The following is a 19,009-nucleotide window of genomic DNA, read 5'->3' as shown; positions in this document are numbered from 1 at the left end:
TACTGAGCTCAGTTAAATTCATTTTTGCATGTAGCAGCTACAATACAAGGTTGCAGAATTTTATAGTAGCAACGGTTTCTTTTCAGTTTTTTCCACCCCTAACCATTTATGGCGTGATCCACTCAAAGTTAAGCACTTGGACATGCCTCCGATTTCAGTGAAAGAAAGAAAGTTAAGTACATGCTTACCATTCCCACTGACACTGATAGGCTGCAAAGCTTAGGGCCCGATCCTATCCAACTTTCCATAGCCGGTGCAGCCACAATGCAGCCCCAAGCTAAGGGAACAAACGTTCCATAAACTTGAGGAGGCCTCTGTGACTGCTGCCAGCCCCCCACTACAGGTTGCAGTGCATACCTCATTGGCATGGCTGCACCTGCACTTGAAGTGGGATAGGATTTGGCCCTTAATGTAACCTGGATTGCACCCATATTGTTTTGCCTTAAATATTTGAGTTTGTGAGCTCCTTTGAAGGAGCTTTAAAGCACATTTCTTTGGCAGGTAATCAAAACTGTGCATGAATATATTTGGACTCTTTCACACTTTGTGTGTCTTACATAAATGCTATTATTAACTTGGGAAAGATTCACAAGAAAAACTGAACATACTTCTCAGTCAGTGCAGATTCTACATTCTCATTGGAAGCAGAATTAAACATCACTTGTGATAATGAATTTATTATTATTATATTATAATATATATTATATTATTATTGTTATTAGCTATCCAAACCAAATTTAAAATCTGTTTTAGCTTAATTCAAATTGTTTGTTAATTATACTAAAATTAACAAAGTTAAATATTTATATACTACTTACGGATCGATCCATCTTGTTCCTGTAGAAACCTTTCCAACACTATTCGAGCCATCAGTGATGGGGCAAAATCCACCTTACAGGGCAGATAAAGAGTAACTTCAACTTCAGTACCTTATGATCATCATAATGTTTGAATACTATAATAAACAAGAGTCAGCCATTATATTTAATGTTTTAAGAATACATAATAGGAACCTGAATGATACTGCTGCAATATACACGGATCAAACTCTGTCAGCTCAATCCTATGAAGGTCTACTCAAAATGAAGCCCCATTAAATTCAATGGGACTTCCAGGTATGTGCATCTAGAATTGCAGCCTAAGAGGCCATTTCCCTGTACTGTACACAATCTAAAGCACATCATTCAATGTATATTATGCAAAACCAATATTTGAACAATCTAACCAAATGGTAAGAATATGAAAGATTTCACAGGCTTCCACTTATTTACTACAGTCTGGATCAACTAAAGCATGCTGAATGCAAAAAAAAGAAAAGAAAAGAAAAAGAAGCAATTATTTCTATATATCACAAGGACATAGTTTAAAAAGTATTGGAAAGTGAAGTATGTAATATTTCTCCTTATTCTTTGTACTTCCCAAACTTGATATTTTTTCATTTCATTCTAGACAATAAAAACCTATAAGTTCCACCTTTGGATATAGTTAGGCTGTTTAAACTCCACTGAAATATTTGGAAATTATCAATTCAACAATTTGCAGGATTGACACCATAGTAAATGTCTATACTGCATTTATTTGCAAGGCTCAGAGAGGGCAACAGCATCTTTAAACAAGAATTAAAACACATCCAAAATTAAAACACATTAAGAAAAAACTCAGGTGTAACATAGATATATATTTTTGAACCTTTTGCTAAAAAGAAATAGTTGTGCTGTATCAATACATTGTCAAACATTACAACTAGAGATTATAAACAGCGCTGGTTCAAGATCATTTAGGGTACCTCAAGATTACTATGAAGGGTATGAGAAAAAAATGAATTTGGATATTTTACAAAGGAAGATTTCTTAGATATATTTAAGATACACAAATCTTATTTCAAATCACTCAATTTTAAAGGTTTGTATTTATTTTTAAAATGTGAGCTCTACTACTGTCTGAATTACCAGCATTTTTTTAAAATTGCGGATTACAATCGTGCTTTAGTGAATAAAGTGCTTTTACTTCACAATAAATGAGCAAACCTTACTTGCATTATGACAATTTTTCTCCTTGACATGTTTTCATATGTATTCATATAAAATTTCATTTTGATTTAGCAGCTAGACAAATAAAAGCCAGCCTCATTTGTACATACAATTTTCCTAATATGTATGTACTTGGATGCCCTTAAATTCCCCAAGTAGAAAGAAATGCTTTCTACAGAACTGTTTATTTCTAGTAACCCACATCAGAGCTGACACATGAAAAATGGTGAAATTACTGAAGGTAGTCCAGCCTGAATAAGGACTACCTTATTAGTTCAGGTACTTGCATCCCCCTAATTTTCATATTAATCATGCACCCATCTTTCTTTGAAATAGGGCCATCATGCTTCATGTCAGAATTTAGCATGTAAGTAAAATTCATAGTGCTTCAAATCCCACTTGAAAATATTTGCCTGGTGAGAGCAGAGTGACTAATTTTATTATTCTTAACAAACATCAGAGTTCCAGAATTTTTCTTTTAATTAACCTTTTGGACGTAGAATAAGAATATGTCCAATATCACTTCTAAAAATTTAAAGCAACTAGACAGACTCTTAGGAAAAAAAAATTAAACTACCACATATTCTTATTTAAGAGAGATGCTACACATGGTAATGCATCTATGTTATATATTTCTCATCAATTTTTACAGTTTCCACTGATTAAATATATATTGACTCATAAAGTATTACCTTTACAACAATTGTCAGCAGATGCAGGAGTATGCCACTTAAATATTAACTATCATATAAAAATGGCAGCTTGATTGTATGGAAACAGTAATCTCAAGCTTGTCATTGCTGCATTTCCCTAATGCATCAGAAGTGGCCACAAAAAAACATTACCTTTCATATATAACCACTACTTTTGATAAATTTTATAGAACTTTTTTTAAACAATTATATAAATAAAATTGTATTTATCTTTAAAAGTTGGTGTTTTATTTTTAATTTTAACTGGGTGAATTGTTAAGATAGCAGACTTTGTGCATAAGATATTATGTGCTCTATCTATAAGAAAATGAGAATTGCATGATGGAAAAAAATGCACACAAAAGCATATGCAAACAAGACTACAAATAGACTACAAAGACTACAAATGGTGCATTTCCTTGCACCCAAGAGGTGCTCTTCTGTAACAAACCCCATGCAATGCCTGCTATTTGCAAAGGATACACTTGACAACAGTCTCTCTTTGTTTAAAATAAAGAAAAATGTTGTGCACTTGAATTCTTCTGTCAGAAACCATAAAAAGCATTCTGTGCCACCAATACAAAGCAATCCCTTTCATATGTTAACTCTATTATTACAATGTATAGACACTTCATAGGCCATTAAAACCATCTAGTAACTGATAGGTAATTGCTCATTTGCTGACTATAGCAATGTACATCAGACAGAATGTGCTTAGAGAAAAGTCATACCTCCTTCTTAATGTAACATGTAGCACATGCTGTTACTGTAACACTTACTCCAAGCACATCATTTTTTAATGCAAACAATCACTTTTTTACTTCTATTTTTACCATTTAAGAGCACCAATCAGCATGTATGTATTGTATTCCCACTGAGGGTCGTACCCTATAAGGCACTGTTTCTCAAACTGTGGGTCAGGACCCACTAAGTGGGTCACGAGCCAATTTTAAATGGGTCCTTATTCATTTCAATATTTTATTTTTAATATATTAGACTTGATGCTACCATGTTACGTGACTGCATTTGGGGAAATGTTACAGACCTGTACTTTTAACAAGCTACTATGCATATTTTTTTAAGCAATGACTGGAACTTACTCCTGGTCGATGTGGGTAGGATTGCAGCCTAGGATTATTAAAAATTTTCCTGCTTGATGATGTCACTTCCAGTCATGACATCACTTCTGGTGGGTCCTGATAGATTTTCATTCAAAAAAAAAGTGGGTCCCAGTGCTAAATGTGTGAGAACCAGTGCTATAAGGATTTCAAAATCGTAACAAATATCAAATTTGAGATATCAAATCATATCAAATTTGAGAGACCACCTTCTTCCAAACAATCCAGCCCATCCTCTCCAGTCATCAGAAAGGGCCTTCTTATGGGTGCCACCGCCAATGGAGGTGGAAGGGGCAGCGGGAAGGAGGAGGGCCTTTTCTATAGTGGCACCAACCCCTCCCTTTTAGTTAACAAACGGCTCCTTCCTTAGAGGCATTCTGGCAGGACCTAAAAACATGCCTTTTTTTAATCCGGCTGGTCCTCTCAGGTCATCAGAGAAGGCCTTTTTACAAGTGCCGCCGTCTAGGGAGGTACGTGGGCGGCGGCAAGAAATAGGGCCTTCTCAGTAGTGGCACCAACGCTATGGAACTCCTTTCCCCTTGACTTAAAAATGGCTCCCTCTCTTGAGACCTTTTGGCGAGGCCTGAAGACCCTTCTGTTTAAACAAGCCTTCTGAGTTCTTGGCCTTTTTAACATCTTTTTAACATCTTTTAATATTTTTTACAGGCCTGATTCTTTTATGATTTGCTGCTGCTCTATGCTCTTTTTACCTATTTTTTATCTGACTGCTGTTTTTATGATATGTGTTAATATGTTTTTATTTGTTTTAAATTATGTTTTTTAATCTGTTGTAAGCCGCCTTGAGTCCCTTCGGGGAGAAAGGCGGGGTAAAAAATAAAGTTATTATTATTATTATTATTACTCTAGACTTTTTTTTTTTAACATGGATACTCACGGTGTTTTATGCTGATTAGTTTCAAGATGCATTTTTTAATTGCTGCTAGTTTTTTCTGCTTTTTAAAAATTGCTTTTGGTTCTTAAGCCATTTCTGCCCAATATTGCATATATGCAACAGGGGAACAAATGTGTATACCTATGGGCTGAGCAAAAATGGGTTAATGAGACTTTTAGGTTGCTGACTAGATTTTAGGAATTTTTAATATTTACATTTTTTAAAAAAATTGTAATGCCTATATTTTTTATTGTATTTGGAAGCCGCTACGAATGCCATGATGGAGATAAAGTGGGATTAAATGAATGAATGAATGAATGTTGAATTATTAGTGTATAAAAATATATTAAGAGTAAGATGTACGTTTACCCCAAGTAGCATGTAGCCAGAATTATAAACTTTTGAGGCCCACAGTAACATAACTCTCCAGTGACATTACACATTCATGAAACAGCAGACTCCACCTCAGACCACCACACACCCAATACACTGGGCCCAGTTGGTCCCAAATAGAAAGGAATAAAGGATAGGTGGCTAAAGTGGGCAGGAGGTCTGGTCTAGAGGGTTGAGCCTCCATTTGCCTGAAGATAACATCCGAAGGTTGCCAGTTCGAGGCCACCGGCACCGTGCGACCTTAAAGCAGCTGACAAGCTGAGCCAAGCTACTCCATCTGCTCTGAGCGTGGGAGGATGGAGGCCAGAATGTGCGACCAGATCAAGAAAGAAATATCTGAATGTTGTGGTTTCTTGAAAGACAGAAACCTTCTTTCAAATTGTAGAAATCCCTACGGGGATTTAATTTGCCTGCCTATGTAAACCGCCTTGAATAAAGTCTAAGGAGAAATCTGAGGACCAAGAAAGGCGGTATAGAAATACCTGTATTATTATTATTATTATTATTATTATTATTATTATTATTATTATTATTAAAGTGGCCACCTGAAGGATAAAGTGGTCAAAATAATGTGGTTGATGGACAATAACGTGGTTGATGGACAAGTCCATTTCAGACCCATCCCTCACTCCCCAACTCCACTGGTTACAAATATGCCACCACAACAGAACTCTTGGGGGGACTTTATTGAAAACACCCCATGCAGGTTAACTGTAAGACAAAATTATGCACCATCTCAGAAAGAACAACAAAAAATAATTAGCTATTAGATCTTTGGATTCTTAAGTACGCAAATAAGTTTAATACTAAGCTATTTTACTTTGAAATCATTAATATGCTAAAAGAAAGATTAAGAAGTTAATTGTTTTTCATTGTTATTGCAGAATCTTACATTAGAGATATTTTTACTAAAACAAATTGAATTATTTATTCAAATGTCCAAATCAATGAAAGTAAATCAGCATTTAAAAAAAAACATTCCTAGGTTTCAAAACACACACACCCAAAATCGAGAAAAAACTCAAGAAGGTTTCTACACATTTGCCTTGAAAATAAGGTAAAAGATTAATTGCATTAACTGATTAACTAACAAATGTGCTTGGTCTAATTACTGCAAATACCAAAAGACAACAGAACAATTTTAAATGTATAATGTGCCTTGAAATAACAATTTTTTTTGTCTAATTACATATCTAAATGACAGTCACTATAGATGTGCTCCTTATGTTTATCAGAAAAAAAGACTTTAAAAACTGTTACCTCATTGGCCAGTTCCAATAATACAGGAGAAGATGCATTTTTAATCACTCCATCCAGATACCTAGACAAGAGAAATATTAAATAATGTTGCAGATTTTTTTTTTTAAAAAAAAGGCTGCTACTACTGAAGTCTCAGTATCTCTCTCTCCTACTCACTAGGGCAAATGCAACAAAAACTGACTGGAGAACACATTAGCTTAAAACAGCCATTTTCAACCACTATGCCACAACACAGGTGTGCCGTGAATGGTCTGCAGGTGTGCCATAGAAATTTGGGGGAGGGTCATTTATGAGTAGAGCCATTGGGGAATGTGAGGCCCCCACCTGCATCACAGTGTGCCTTGTCAGTTGTCAAAAAACTGATAGCGTACCTTGTCAGAGTGCGGTGAGATAGAAAAGGTTGAAAAAAGTTGGCTTAAAACATAAATATATGAAAAACAGTTCCCAATGACAAAACTTTACTACTGCTTCTCATTGATAAGAAAATAATAAATATCTTAATTACATCATCATTAAGAAGGGAAAACAGAAGTATCAGACCTTAGGCTGTAGAACATTATATCTACAGGTGTGCATCACTTAACGGCAGGGATCTGTTCTCCGATCCCGTTGTTGTGTGGATAGGTTGTTAAGTGAACATTCAGCCCAATCTAGTGCCTTTGTGTAAATAGACACTCCCTGCCATGGCTGCACAGACTACTGAAGAGGGATTGCCTCTTCTTTGCATTAAGAGCCTCTTTGTTGTGTAAACAGACACTCTGCTGCAGGCTATGAGAGACCTGACTGCCTCTTTAAGAGCCTCTTTGTGGTGCTTTGACAACTGTTGTATATGCAGTCCGTCATTAAGCAGAAGGCTGTTTAGTGATGCATGCCTTAGAATGACAAGATTGCCATTTTTAGCTGCTAAAATTTTTATGATCAATATGATTGCGGTGTTGGAAAAATGGGGAAGGAAAGACAATTAGCCTGAAAGTCCTTTAACTGCCAGACATTTCTCCATAACATCAGTGAGTGTTTTAGTTTGTGTGCACTATTAAGGGAGCAAGTATCAGTGCAGGGTTCAAACTGATTTCATACACATATGATCTGACTTATGTGGAGACTAGGGCACGACACTCATAATTTTCCGTAGGAAAAAAAGGCGCCTCTACCGATCCCAAGTCAGGTGCCAGGGTTCCTGCAGACCCAAATTCAGCTTGAGGACCTGTCTGAGTCATACAGGTCACCCAGGGGAAGTAGACAATGTCTTACTGGGAACACGCACAACTAGAACTCGACTTGCTGGTTGGATCACGGCCTCTAGACCAGCCATTTCAACCAATGTACCATAACACACTGGCGCGCCTCAAATGGTCTGCAGGTGTGCCATGGGCATCATATATTAGTAGGGTCATTGGGGGGTGTGAGCTCCCTCCCAGCAGTACAGTGGACCTTGTCAATTGTCAATAAACCAATGGTATTCCTTGACAATCTTAGCACCTTGTCAGTGTGTCGTGAGATAAAAAAGGTTCAAAATTGCTGAGTTAGATGATGGTTCATTATTTAATGCTTTAATATATTAGACTGGCTGTCATAAAGACATTACTTTAATTCAGATTGTTTATTAGGGGTGTTAACAAAGAAGGAGAAACAATTAGCATAAGTTCATAAATGATGAACGTGAAAGAGTTAACTGGGTGCGTTCTTGAACTAGACTCAAGAATCTTGATGGAAAATAATTTACAAGGGGTGCAGCACACTGTTATGTTATATTATAGCACACAAATATTCTTACTACTAGTACTAGGAACTCTACATGCCTGGAGAGAGAGAAAGTTGCCCATGCTTAGATAGGTCCATTGCCAGCAGAAATTCTGGGCATTGAAAATGCTGGTGGTTTTTATCCACACCCACTCCACACCCCAGTTATGTCAGTTAGTATACTTTTCCTTTTCTTGATCATACTTTGAACACTACATTTAATTCCAACAGAGATTGCCACAGATATTGATTGTTGACGGGAAAAGAAAGCAACATTCTCTGTAGGGGAAAAAATGGCAAAATGAACCTGAAGCAGTGCCTTCCTTTCTGCATGATTCACTAAGAAAGTTACTTATGGCCCAGCCCTATCCTCAGCCAGCTTGCAGGGTACAGTGGTACTGATGCAGCCTCTGCTACATGCCGAGGGCCAGCCAGGGATGATGACGCGACAGAGAGGTAAATAAAACAAAATTCTTGTCTGTTCTGCTGTGCCATGGTCTCCAATGGATCTACTCTGATTTGCATCAGCTCTTTGGCTGGTGCAAACCAAAGTGGTTCCAAGGGCTGTGCGGCAAGTCCAGGGAGGGTTGATAGGATAGTGGCACTGCCACTGCTGCCAATAACCACCCTCTGTCCTCCCCGACACACTCCTGGAAGCGTCTGAGGGCGCAATCCTAACCAACTTTCCAGCACTGACATAGCTGTGCCAATATGGTGTGTACTACATCCTGCAGTGGGGAGGCAGTCAAGGGGGTCTTAGCTCAAGGTAAGGGCATGTTTGTTACCTTACCTTGGGGCTGCATTGTGGCTAGGTCAATGCTGGAAAGTTGGTTAGGATTGCGCCCTAATAATCTAAAACAGTGGTTGTCACACATTTAGCACCAAGAGTCACTTTTTAGAATTAGAATCTGTCAGGACACACTAGAAGTGATGTCATGAAGTGACATCATAAAGCAGGAAAATTTGTAACAATCCTAGGCTGCAATCCTATCCAACTTAACCAGGAGTAAGTCCCATTTATATCATTTATAAAAGAATATGCATAGTAGCATAGCCCTCCATAAAGCCAAAAGCCCAATCCAGGTGATTCATGAGCACACCCTATGCACATATACATCACAATGGCCATCCAGATGGGTGTGCATATGCAACAAAGCATATATAGTTAGATCAGGTTGTAAGAAATCAGAACACTGTGTGGCTCAGTTTTATTTATTTGATGCATATTAATCATATAAATACAGAACACTTAACTGGTTTGGTTGAAATAACCAAGTATCTTCCTACAGTTGGATGAGTGGTTATGCAGTTAATTATTCCTCTAGGCTGAAAATGGTTACTATTAAATTCACTGGGGACAAAAAACATTTCCACTGTGTTATGCATTTGAACTCTGAACTTACTGACCTCTTATTCTCAATCCATGTACCACATTCCTGCCAAACCTGACTACTTGCAGCACAGGTCAGTATGTGACCTAAGCAGCTTGTTTCTAGAATTTACATAATGAATCAAAGGGAAAAAGACAACTTCAGTCTTTTCTCCTCTGCAAACTGAAATCACAGTTGGTCTTGGAGAAAAGGCTAAAAAAATAAAGACAGCCCTCTGATAAAAACAGAATGAATGAAGAACCAACATTAAACTCTTTGTTCTTATTTTTATGTGCACTATCTAAATTAACAAATTCAAACACATAGGCAAAGATTATTTGTATTATTCCAATGAAATCTGGTGTGCTCCCTGGGGCATTTGGTGGGCCGCTGTGAGATACAGGAAGCTGGACTAGATGGGCCTACGGCCTGATCCAGTGGGGTTGTTCTTATGAAAACATTAACAGTTTCTGCTAATTTGATAATAACCACAAAAATCTTGTACTGTGCCTTTTTTACTTAACCCACTGTATTCTTAATTTTATAAAAAAGTAGAAATTAAATATAATAAGATGTAATGAAACCAGTTAACAGAGTATTGAGTTATGCTCATATAGACAAGCTATATATGCTATATTTTTGCTCACATAAGCAAAAATATAAGGGAGCTTATGAGTACAGAAGTGACAGTACAAGGCTGTTGTACATAAAAACCAAATGGAATCCCAGTTAAACTTTGAATGAGCACAACTTATTCTGCAATGCATTACACAATGCATCACTAGCGACCTAAAAACTTTAATATCTTGTTGGACAGTCTCTACTGCGTGTGTTTGTTCAACTATATGTGAAATAGCCTGAAATGCTGTTTTATTTCAGCATGAGCTCTTTACAACACAGCCTGCAGTATTTATACTTAACCACCAGACCAAATCACCAAAAAAATCAAATAGTCTATAGAATGCATTTCATTACACACAAATATAGTCACTATGCAGATACAACACTTAATCATGGTTTGTTTCCCTTATCCATGGTTGGGTGTTCTAGCTGAATACCTAAAGGTTTAATGACAAGGAAAAACCACAAACTAAAATGTAAACATGGCTTGAAGTGGTTTTCCAAATTATTGTTTGCATTAAGCTTAAATATTACATCTGCACTGAAAAAGTGTCATTTTTCTGCTTAAAAGGTGCAAAGCAAGTATTATCAATGTGCAAGTATCACCTATACATGCTGTCGGGGTGCACCTTAGCTTAATAAGCAAAATCAAGGTCTGATGAACATCTTGGGTTGCAGGCTTCTGACCACAGCTGTAGTCCTTGGTGCTATATATAATGGGAATGAGGAACATGGAGGTTTTTATTTCTAAAATTTTAGCATATGGATTGATAGGAGCTGTTGGTATTGCTTAATGCAGCAGTTCCCAAATTGTAAGTTATGGCTCCTCAGGCAGCTGTGGAAACCAGCCAGGGGAGCCACGGAATCCTTGTGAAAAACCCATGGTCCTATACAATGTATAGGGTTGTAGCCCTAATGGGAAGCTGTGAACAGTGGCCCAGTAGGTCAAGGAAGCCAACAGATGAAAAAGTCTGGGAATCGCTGGCCTAATGGGATTTGTGATAAACAGTATACGGGGGGGGGGGGAAGAGGAGAGAAAAATCCTGAAGACTGGAACCTACATAAGGAAATGTTAATTTACATATTTAAAGACTATTTTGAAAATGTCACACAGGATCCTGATTTCACTTACTTCCAAGACTTCTTTGTTGGAGAAGACAAAGCTCTCATCAAAAGCAATGTTAAGGGTACCACTTCCTGAATTCAACAGGATGTGCTATATGTGTCTAAGGCCCCAATCCTAACCAACTTTCCAGCGCAGGCATAGCTGTGCCAATGGGGCGTGTGCTGCACGCTACAGTTGGGTGGCAGTCATGGAGGCCCCCTCAAGGTAAGGAAATGTTTATTCCCTTACCTCAGTGCTAGGAAGTTGGTTAGGATTACTTGGTTAGCGATTCGTTGGAAAGTTGGTTTGTGCCCTTACCTTGGTGCTGGAAAGTTGGTTAGGGTTGCATCCCAAGTCAAAGTGGCACCAGTATCACTTTACACCAGTACACTGTATCTTTAATACAGTTCTACAGACACAGGTACAGTTGGCATGCATTTACTGGAAATCACAAAATGCAGAACTATGTGCCATTCTGAGTCAAAGAAAGAAGAACTGGGAACCTGAGTACATACTGGGAACTGGGAACATACAATCCACAGATTTTAGTTGACTTTTTTATGTTTGTTCTCCTAATACAGTGTAGTAGGCTGTCTGCAATAAAAAGTGATTTGGCTATTCTCAGTAATAATTCTGACACATTTAAAAACAAATAGCGTCAATGTAATTGAACCACAATAGTGTCATGAAGTATAATCAGCATATTTACAAAAAGATTTTGCATGTATAACATTAAAAAAATATAGTAATACAAAATATTTCATAAGGCTCCTTTCTGATTGTTGTATTATACAAATTACGGTACAGAAACATTTTTTTTTTTTTTGCACATGCAACTTTAAAAAGGAACAAGACCCTGTTGATTAACTCATTGATGAAATATTTTTCCTAATCTGGGAACAAATTAATGTAAAGTTGGAATCCCTACACTCTTTCCTGGGAGTAAGCCCCAAAGAACACATTCTTAGTACACATGCATAGGACTACACTGTAAGAACAATGAAGAAAAGTCTGAAACTACTGTAGCTACTTCAGTGAGTTGCAAGAAACTGTGAACCAAAAACAGTTCACTATAGCTAGTTTTAAATTGTGGTGCATATTGTGTGCACAATAAAGACATATGTATATGTATGATACTGCCAGTGTGCCCCCAGTTCTAAAATGCTGTTGTGAACTTTTAATTTATTAGGATACTGTTAGATTATAAATATCAGATATCTGTCATCGCAGGTGCAATCTCCCTTGCCATGCAGACTCCTCTGGTGTCAGTCTATATAGTAAAATTTTAATTGCACATCTCTACCAGATATTGATACGCCCCAATTATGTTGCTGAGATGTCTATGTCAATACAGCTAGATAACCTATAACAAGTTTCAATTACAGTTCAATTAATTTAACTCCAGGTGCACATAATCATACAACAGTTTTATGAGATGACATAGTAAAGGTTTATGCCTCCTTTGGAGGGTTTTGACACCATTGTTTCTAAAACAGGCAGAAACTGAAATGTACAAATTAAGTTGTAAAACTCCTCTATCTGAATGCCATTTTTTTTTTCATTTAACCACCACCATACCGACTAAAATTATAAGTGGGTCTTAGAATGCACATTTGCTTAACATGGTTTGCATTCTCCAGTACCATTCAGGATACAAAGGCTAGCATGGAAATCTAATTATGACTATTAATATGTAAAAGAATATTGCCACTGAACAGGGTGGCAATCCAGCACAAAATTATTTTACAGAAAACATTTTTTAGTCAGCTTTTCCTCTCTCCATATGGATAACTCAAGGTAGCTTATGGCAGGAGGTCTGGTCTAGAGGGTAGAGCCTCCATTTGCCTGAAGATAACATCCACAAGGTCGCCAGTTCGAGGCCACCGGCACCGTGCAACCTTGAAGCAGCTGACAAGCTGAAGCTGAGCTATTCCATCTGCTCTGAGCGTGGGAGGATGGAGGCCAGGATGGAGGCCAGATCAGAACGAAACATCTGAATTGTTGTGGTTCTTGAAAGATAGAACCTTCTTTCAATTGTAAAAATCACTACGGGAATTTAAATAAGCCTGCCTATGTAAACCGCCTTGAATAAAGTCTTGAATAAAGACCAAGAAAGGCGGTATATAAATATCTGTATTATTATTATTATGGCCTGGGGAACAATATCAATAAAGCAGCAATAAAAAATAAAGACACATAAATTACTGTATTGGCAACCATCAGTCTCGAAAGACTATGGTATCGCGCTCTGAAAGGTGGTTCTGGCACAGCGTCTAGTGTGGCTGAAAAGGCCAATCCGGGAGTGACAATCCCTTCCACACCGGGAGCAAGTGCAGTCTGTCCCTGTTCTGTCTCCCTGGCTATGGGCCTTCCTTCTTTGCCTCTTTGCCTCAGACTGTTGGCAAAGTGTCTCTTCAAACTGGGAAAGGCCATGCTGCACAGCCTGCCTCCAAGCGGGCCGCTCAGAGGCCAGACCTCTTGTTGAGGTCTATCCCTAAGGCCTTCAGATCCCTCAAATAATAAAAAAATCCAACAAAAACACAAGTAATGAAAATCCCCACCAAAACCACAATAATATTCACAAGCAACCTAAGGGCCCAATCCTAAACGGCTACAGAGCGGGTGCAGGTGTCACAAACGTGCTGTAAGGCATGCCTGTGGCACCCGGGAAGAAGGAAGCGCTGGCACTGGGCCACAAGGTGGAGGGTGCTGCATGGGCACTGGCAACAGGTTAGTGCACTGGGCAGTGGTGTGGGCTTTTGGGGGGGGTGTTCCGGAGCAGAGAAGGGCAGGGCAGGGCAAGAAGAGTGACTGGTCTGGGAGTGGGGCGAGACTGGCGGAGCCCTGCTCCACTGGATTCTATCCTCTGTGTCAGGTTGCAAAGTTGAGATTTGGCGGCACAGCATGCCTGCTTGCATAAGCTAGAGCAGGGGTGTCCAAAGTTTCCGGCAGGAGGGCCGCATCGTCTCTCTGACACTATGTTGGGGACCAGGGGGAAAAAAAGAATTAATTTACATTTAAAATTTGAATAAATTTACATAAGTTTACTTAAATGAATATATTAAAGATGAACTTTTATGAATGAATGAGGGACTTGCAATAGCTCAAGGCCTATAAAAGGCCTTGCACAAAGCAAGGTTGGCCTTTCCTTTGCTGCCGCTACTGCATCACAGACGTGAAATAGTAAGCAGTGGAGGGAGCCCTCGTCCCACAGCTCATGCGAGAGGTCAAACAGTCGCCCTCACACTGAGAGCAAGCCAGTGTGGGCTCCAACAAATCTCCGGAGGGCCAGAAGCTCATTGGAGACTGGGGGTTCCCTGAGGGCCGCATTGGGAGTCCTCAATGGCCGCAAGTGGCCCCAGGGCTGGGGTTTGGGCACCCCTGAGTTAGAGGAAGGGAGAAGGATAAGTGAAAGAAAAATTTTCAGCTTTTCTTGTAATGGTGGAAAATTCCAGTCCAATGACCCAACAGCCAGAGGAGCTCAATGGGAGACTTTTACAACAAAAAGCACCTCCTTGAGGTTTAAAAGGCAAGGTGCAGGAGAAATATAGCAGATATCCCAAAACAGCTGGCTCTCTCCTGCCCCAAGGAGGTCACATCATCACATGGGTATTCATGGATAGCCTGTTGAGAATGGGTGTGTGTGTGCTTGAGAGAGAGAGAGAATATGAGCCTAGTTTGCCCAGTGAACTCAGCAGGATGCCTCTTTATATCCTGTGAGCAGTTAAAGCAGCTTGATGTGTCCCTTCCTGAATATCAAGAAAGAACCTTTCACTTTTATTACTGACTAGACGAGACTTTCTTTTAACAGAAGGATAAGAACTACTAACACTCATGGGATGGAGTCTTTAAAGCCTGTTCCCACCTAGAGCAGTTGTCCCGATTAGGACTTGTGAACTGGCATCTAAAACCCCTCCTAGCCACCCCCATAGGCAGCTTTTATAAGCCAGGAATAACAAGGGTCAAGGGTACAAAGGTCAATGGATGCACTTGCACTTACACTTACAAGAACCCTGTCAACATTCTTAGTCTGAACATATTGAAAGGAATCCAAACTACTGGTCAAGCGTATGCGGAGAAAACATCCACTGGAATGTCCTGTAACAAATCCAAGTCATGAAGGATGCAAGCAATTTTATATGCAAAGTGTCTTGCAAAATGGGTAACAGCCAGGGCCAGATTAAGCTAGTGGTCATGACCTGTGCAATGACATCACTTCTTGCTTTATGACATCACTTCTGGTTCTCAGTAGGCATCATGAACGCTATTCAGCCCACTGTATGAAACAAGTCTGACACCCTGTCCTAGCCCATGTCTGGTCAGATTTGTCAGTAGTCCTGCTTCAGCATCACTCTAGTGATCTATCATTTCACCATCAACAGCTCTCTGAAAAACCAAGGAGTTGATCTGGCTGAATGGCTAAGCAAAGGATACTCAGGAGAAACCATGTCAAAAGCTCAGGACCTGTTTCCATTCCAGAATTCCAACAGGACCTCAAAAAAACCATTTCTGGCAATAGGAAAGTCTAGAGCAGTGGTTCTCAAAACCTTTTAGCACCGGGACCCACTTTTTTAGAATGATAGTCTGTGGGAACCCACAAGAAGTGATGTCATAAACCTGGAAGTGATGTCATGGCTGGAAGTAACATCATCAATTTAGGCTTCAACCTAAGCTGCGATCAGCCAAAGGTTCCATTATACAGTGTGCTCGTGCTGTTATTTTGAGTAGCTTGGAATTCAAACATCTAGTTCAGAAGTCAAAGCAGAATGCGGGCTTGGCTCTTTATCCAACCACACAGCTCTCCCCCCTTTCCAGAGTGCCATCTTCCCACCTACTCAGGGCAACACACCACGCCAATACAACACGCCTCTCTCCCACTGGGAGTCCTCCCTGCTCTGCAGCTCTATATCCTGTATTTTCAGCTCTGTATTTTCAATGGTGGCTGACCTAAGTGCTATGCAACCCACCTGAAATTGGCTTGTGACCCACCTAATGGGTCCAGGCCCAAAGTTTGAGAAACCCTGTACTAGAGCCATCAGGAAGCCATTTGGATACATAAGCCTTGTGGTGATCACATGCAGCAATAAACCCCCCCCCCCCCCAAAAAAAAAAACAGACAGTGTTAGAATTAGGTGCATTTAAACTTTACCGACTCAGAGAATTTCCATGTGTACACCAATTTACTAGACTGCAGATTAGACTGCAGGAATTTTTTTTTGGCTAAACGTCACTTATTCTGGAAAACTCTCCAATAGAACTAATACTGCCCTGAGGTTTGTGCAGAAAAGCATTACCACAGATTACACCTTAAAAACACAGAAAATGAAATTATATTCCACCAACATAATTTGGATTGAAAATTAGCAGGTAGCCCTCTAGTTGAGTGGATAAGTCATACCTCTGATAGTAAACTTCTGTCGCCTCTGGAGTGTGGTGTCTTGCATGTGTTCTTTTGATTTGTTTCTGCAAAACAACAACGGCGCTTTATAAGATGTCAAACAGAAATCAAACACAAAACCATGAGTGCCCAAGAAAATCCTGAAATTCCAGACACATACCCAGAAATTATTTTTCATTAAAGCATTGAATGAAACATCTTCTGACTGTACTGCAATACACCATATATGTAAGGTCATAGTAATTGAATCTAAATAAGTTTGCTGAGGGTTGCAGAGGGCAGAGAAAAACTTGTTCCCTCTTTCAACCTTTATATTAATTTCCCCTCAAATCAATTCCATCCAAGTCCTCTGCACTCTGGTTTTACAATTCAATTGGCATTTTTAACCAGGAAGAACATTGCTTAAAAACAACTTATTTGAAAACTACAAAAAGTAATTCCATTGAGACTTGCCACTTGACTGACACCTGTCATCTCATGATAAATGACTCCATTTTCTGCCTCTCTTGCCTTCTGCCACTCCGGCAATGGTCATTTATCATCATCTCTGTCAGCTATGGAAAACAGCAGTGACAGTGCAAGTCAGCAAACATTTAGCACATGGAACCACGCAACACAGGGAAATTATTATTGTCAGAATAATAATGGTTTAGCATAATTTATTACAGGTCCACCAAATAAGCAAAGGGTAGATGTTATTAGACAGATGGATGGGTAGGCTTGGCAGTCATCCACTGAGACTCAGGCGGTGCTTGATGTGGAAAGGGGAACATCCTCCAAACCAATCAGAAAGCTGGCAGTTCAATTACAAAGAAATAAAGGGACATTCATCATTCAATTAGGCACCTGTCAACCCTCACAAAGGAGAAAACTTCTAACCTGGTACTCCTGGGAGAAGATGCTCAGCAGAGTGGACTGCGATTGACTGGAACAAATAAAAGAAGGACAAAGTTAATTACTGGAGTGCACTGCAAAGAAACAAAAGGGGAAGGAGCTTCAAAGGTAGGCCTGCTGCCCTGTAATCTAACGGAACATGAAAACAAGTGTGGAAAAGTTGTTCCAGACGAACACCTCGGACAAAGGCTTCCTACTGCTAGGTCAAGGAGAGAGTGAGAAAGAAGGGGGGAATATGTAAGAGTTCCAAAACAAAACTACCATATAGGGGTTCTGCATTTCTCTGCCAGCTTCAGGCCCCACAGAGTGGTATCGGTAGCACGTACCAGAGATGGGGAGACAGTGCAAACAGAAGGTAACAAAGCAGACTCCTGCCCGTAATTGAGAGCCAAATTCCATTCGCTACTGGAAAACGTTCCGATTGTTCATCAGCAACATATTGAAATTCATTTTGTTAGCAGTGAGGGAACCTCTTCAGTAGCTGTCTCATACTCAGGGAAGAAACTTTGCTCTCTGTCAGAGGCAGCATATGGGGCGACGGTAACATTCTCACTAAAACTGATGTGCTTTGAAAATAGAAACTTTCACAGCAGGAAGCTGAGATTCCCTGGAGTCGGTCATTTCCAAAGGCTGCCATAAGCTTCATTCATTTAAAGCTCCACTCAATGTCAAACACCTGGCAATGAAGAAACCTGGAAAACATTCTCCCCCAAGAGAGAATTTTTTTTTCTCTCTGAACAGTTAACATTTAGAAATGGGACAAGATTTTTTTTTCCCCAATTCAAAGGAAAAAAAGGCAATCAATACCATACTGCTACTGTTTTCAATTGTCCTCCTGTGGATATCCTCAACATATCTTGAACACAATTAATTACTCCTGATATATTTTACTTCCAGATGCAACTCAAACAAATTGCCATTTCAATAAACTGACTCAGTAGTACAGTACATGATGAACATCTTATTCAACAACAATGTAAGGTTCAGAAGAGAGGTATCATTATTTTGTTGGTGCCAAGATTACCAATGTTTGAGATATGCCAACACTTTGGGCAGAAAATGAACCCAGATTGGGTTAAAATTAAGAGATGGGAGAAAATGGCTTGGGTTTTTTTTGTGGAATTCAGTTTTTTCTAAAAGTTGGAAATGCATAAAGTGGTGTTACGAGTTTTCATTCAAAATTTACATTATGCTTATAAATTATAGTTGTTTTAAGTGTACTACGTAGGTGATACAGGTGGTATAGTGTCAGCGGATGCAGCCACAGTCATTAACCATGCAGCCCTCCTTTAAATAACAAATAAAATGGTTTTATTTTTTCACAGGTTTTTTTTGCACAAAAATGAGAAGTACAGAAAGAGGTGTTATGTGTTTTTATTTCATTATCACCATTTTCTCCCACCTCTAGTTATAACCCAATATTTAAGGCTTCAGACTTGCAGAGGCTGCACACACTGAACAGTATATAGAATTATTTCAGAGCAATTAGTAGAAAC

General features: G+C 39.2%; 1 protein-coding gene across 2 annotated transcripts in view; it reads right to left on the bottom strand.

Annotated features, from left to right (window-relative positions):
* The window catches only part of CDIN1 (CDAN1 interacting nuclease 1), a 176,182-nt gene that overhangs the window by 119,068 nt on the left and 38,105 nt on the right, over positions 1-19,009 (bottom strand). For both annotated transcript variants that reach the window (XM_066632359.1, XM_066632369.1), the window contains exons 2-5: positions 17,499-17,544; positions 16,620-16,684; positions 6,386-6,446; positions 819-891 (exon numbers count right to left, since the gene is read on the bottom strand). In XM_066632359.1, coding sequence (XP_066488456.1) covers positions 819-891; positions 6,386-6,446; positions 16,620-16,684; positions 17,499-17,544 — 245 coding nt within the window. The remainder of the gene's footprint in view (positions 1-818; positions 892-6,385; positions 6,447-16,619; positions 16,685-17,498; positions 17,545-19,009) is intronic.

Source organism: Tiliqua scincoides, chromosome 1 (genome assembly GCF_035046505.1).
Source record: "Tiliqua scincoides isolate rTilSci1 chromosome 1, rTilSci1.hap2, whole genome shotgun sequence".
Taxonomy (NCBI): Eukaryota; Metazoa; Chordata; class Lepidosauria; order Squamata; family Scincidae; genus Tiliqua; species Tiliqua scincoides.
This window is presented reverse-complemented; position numbering and strand designations above follow the sequence as displayed.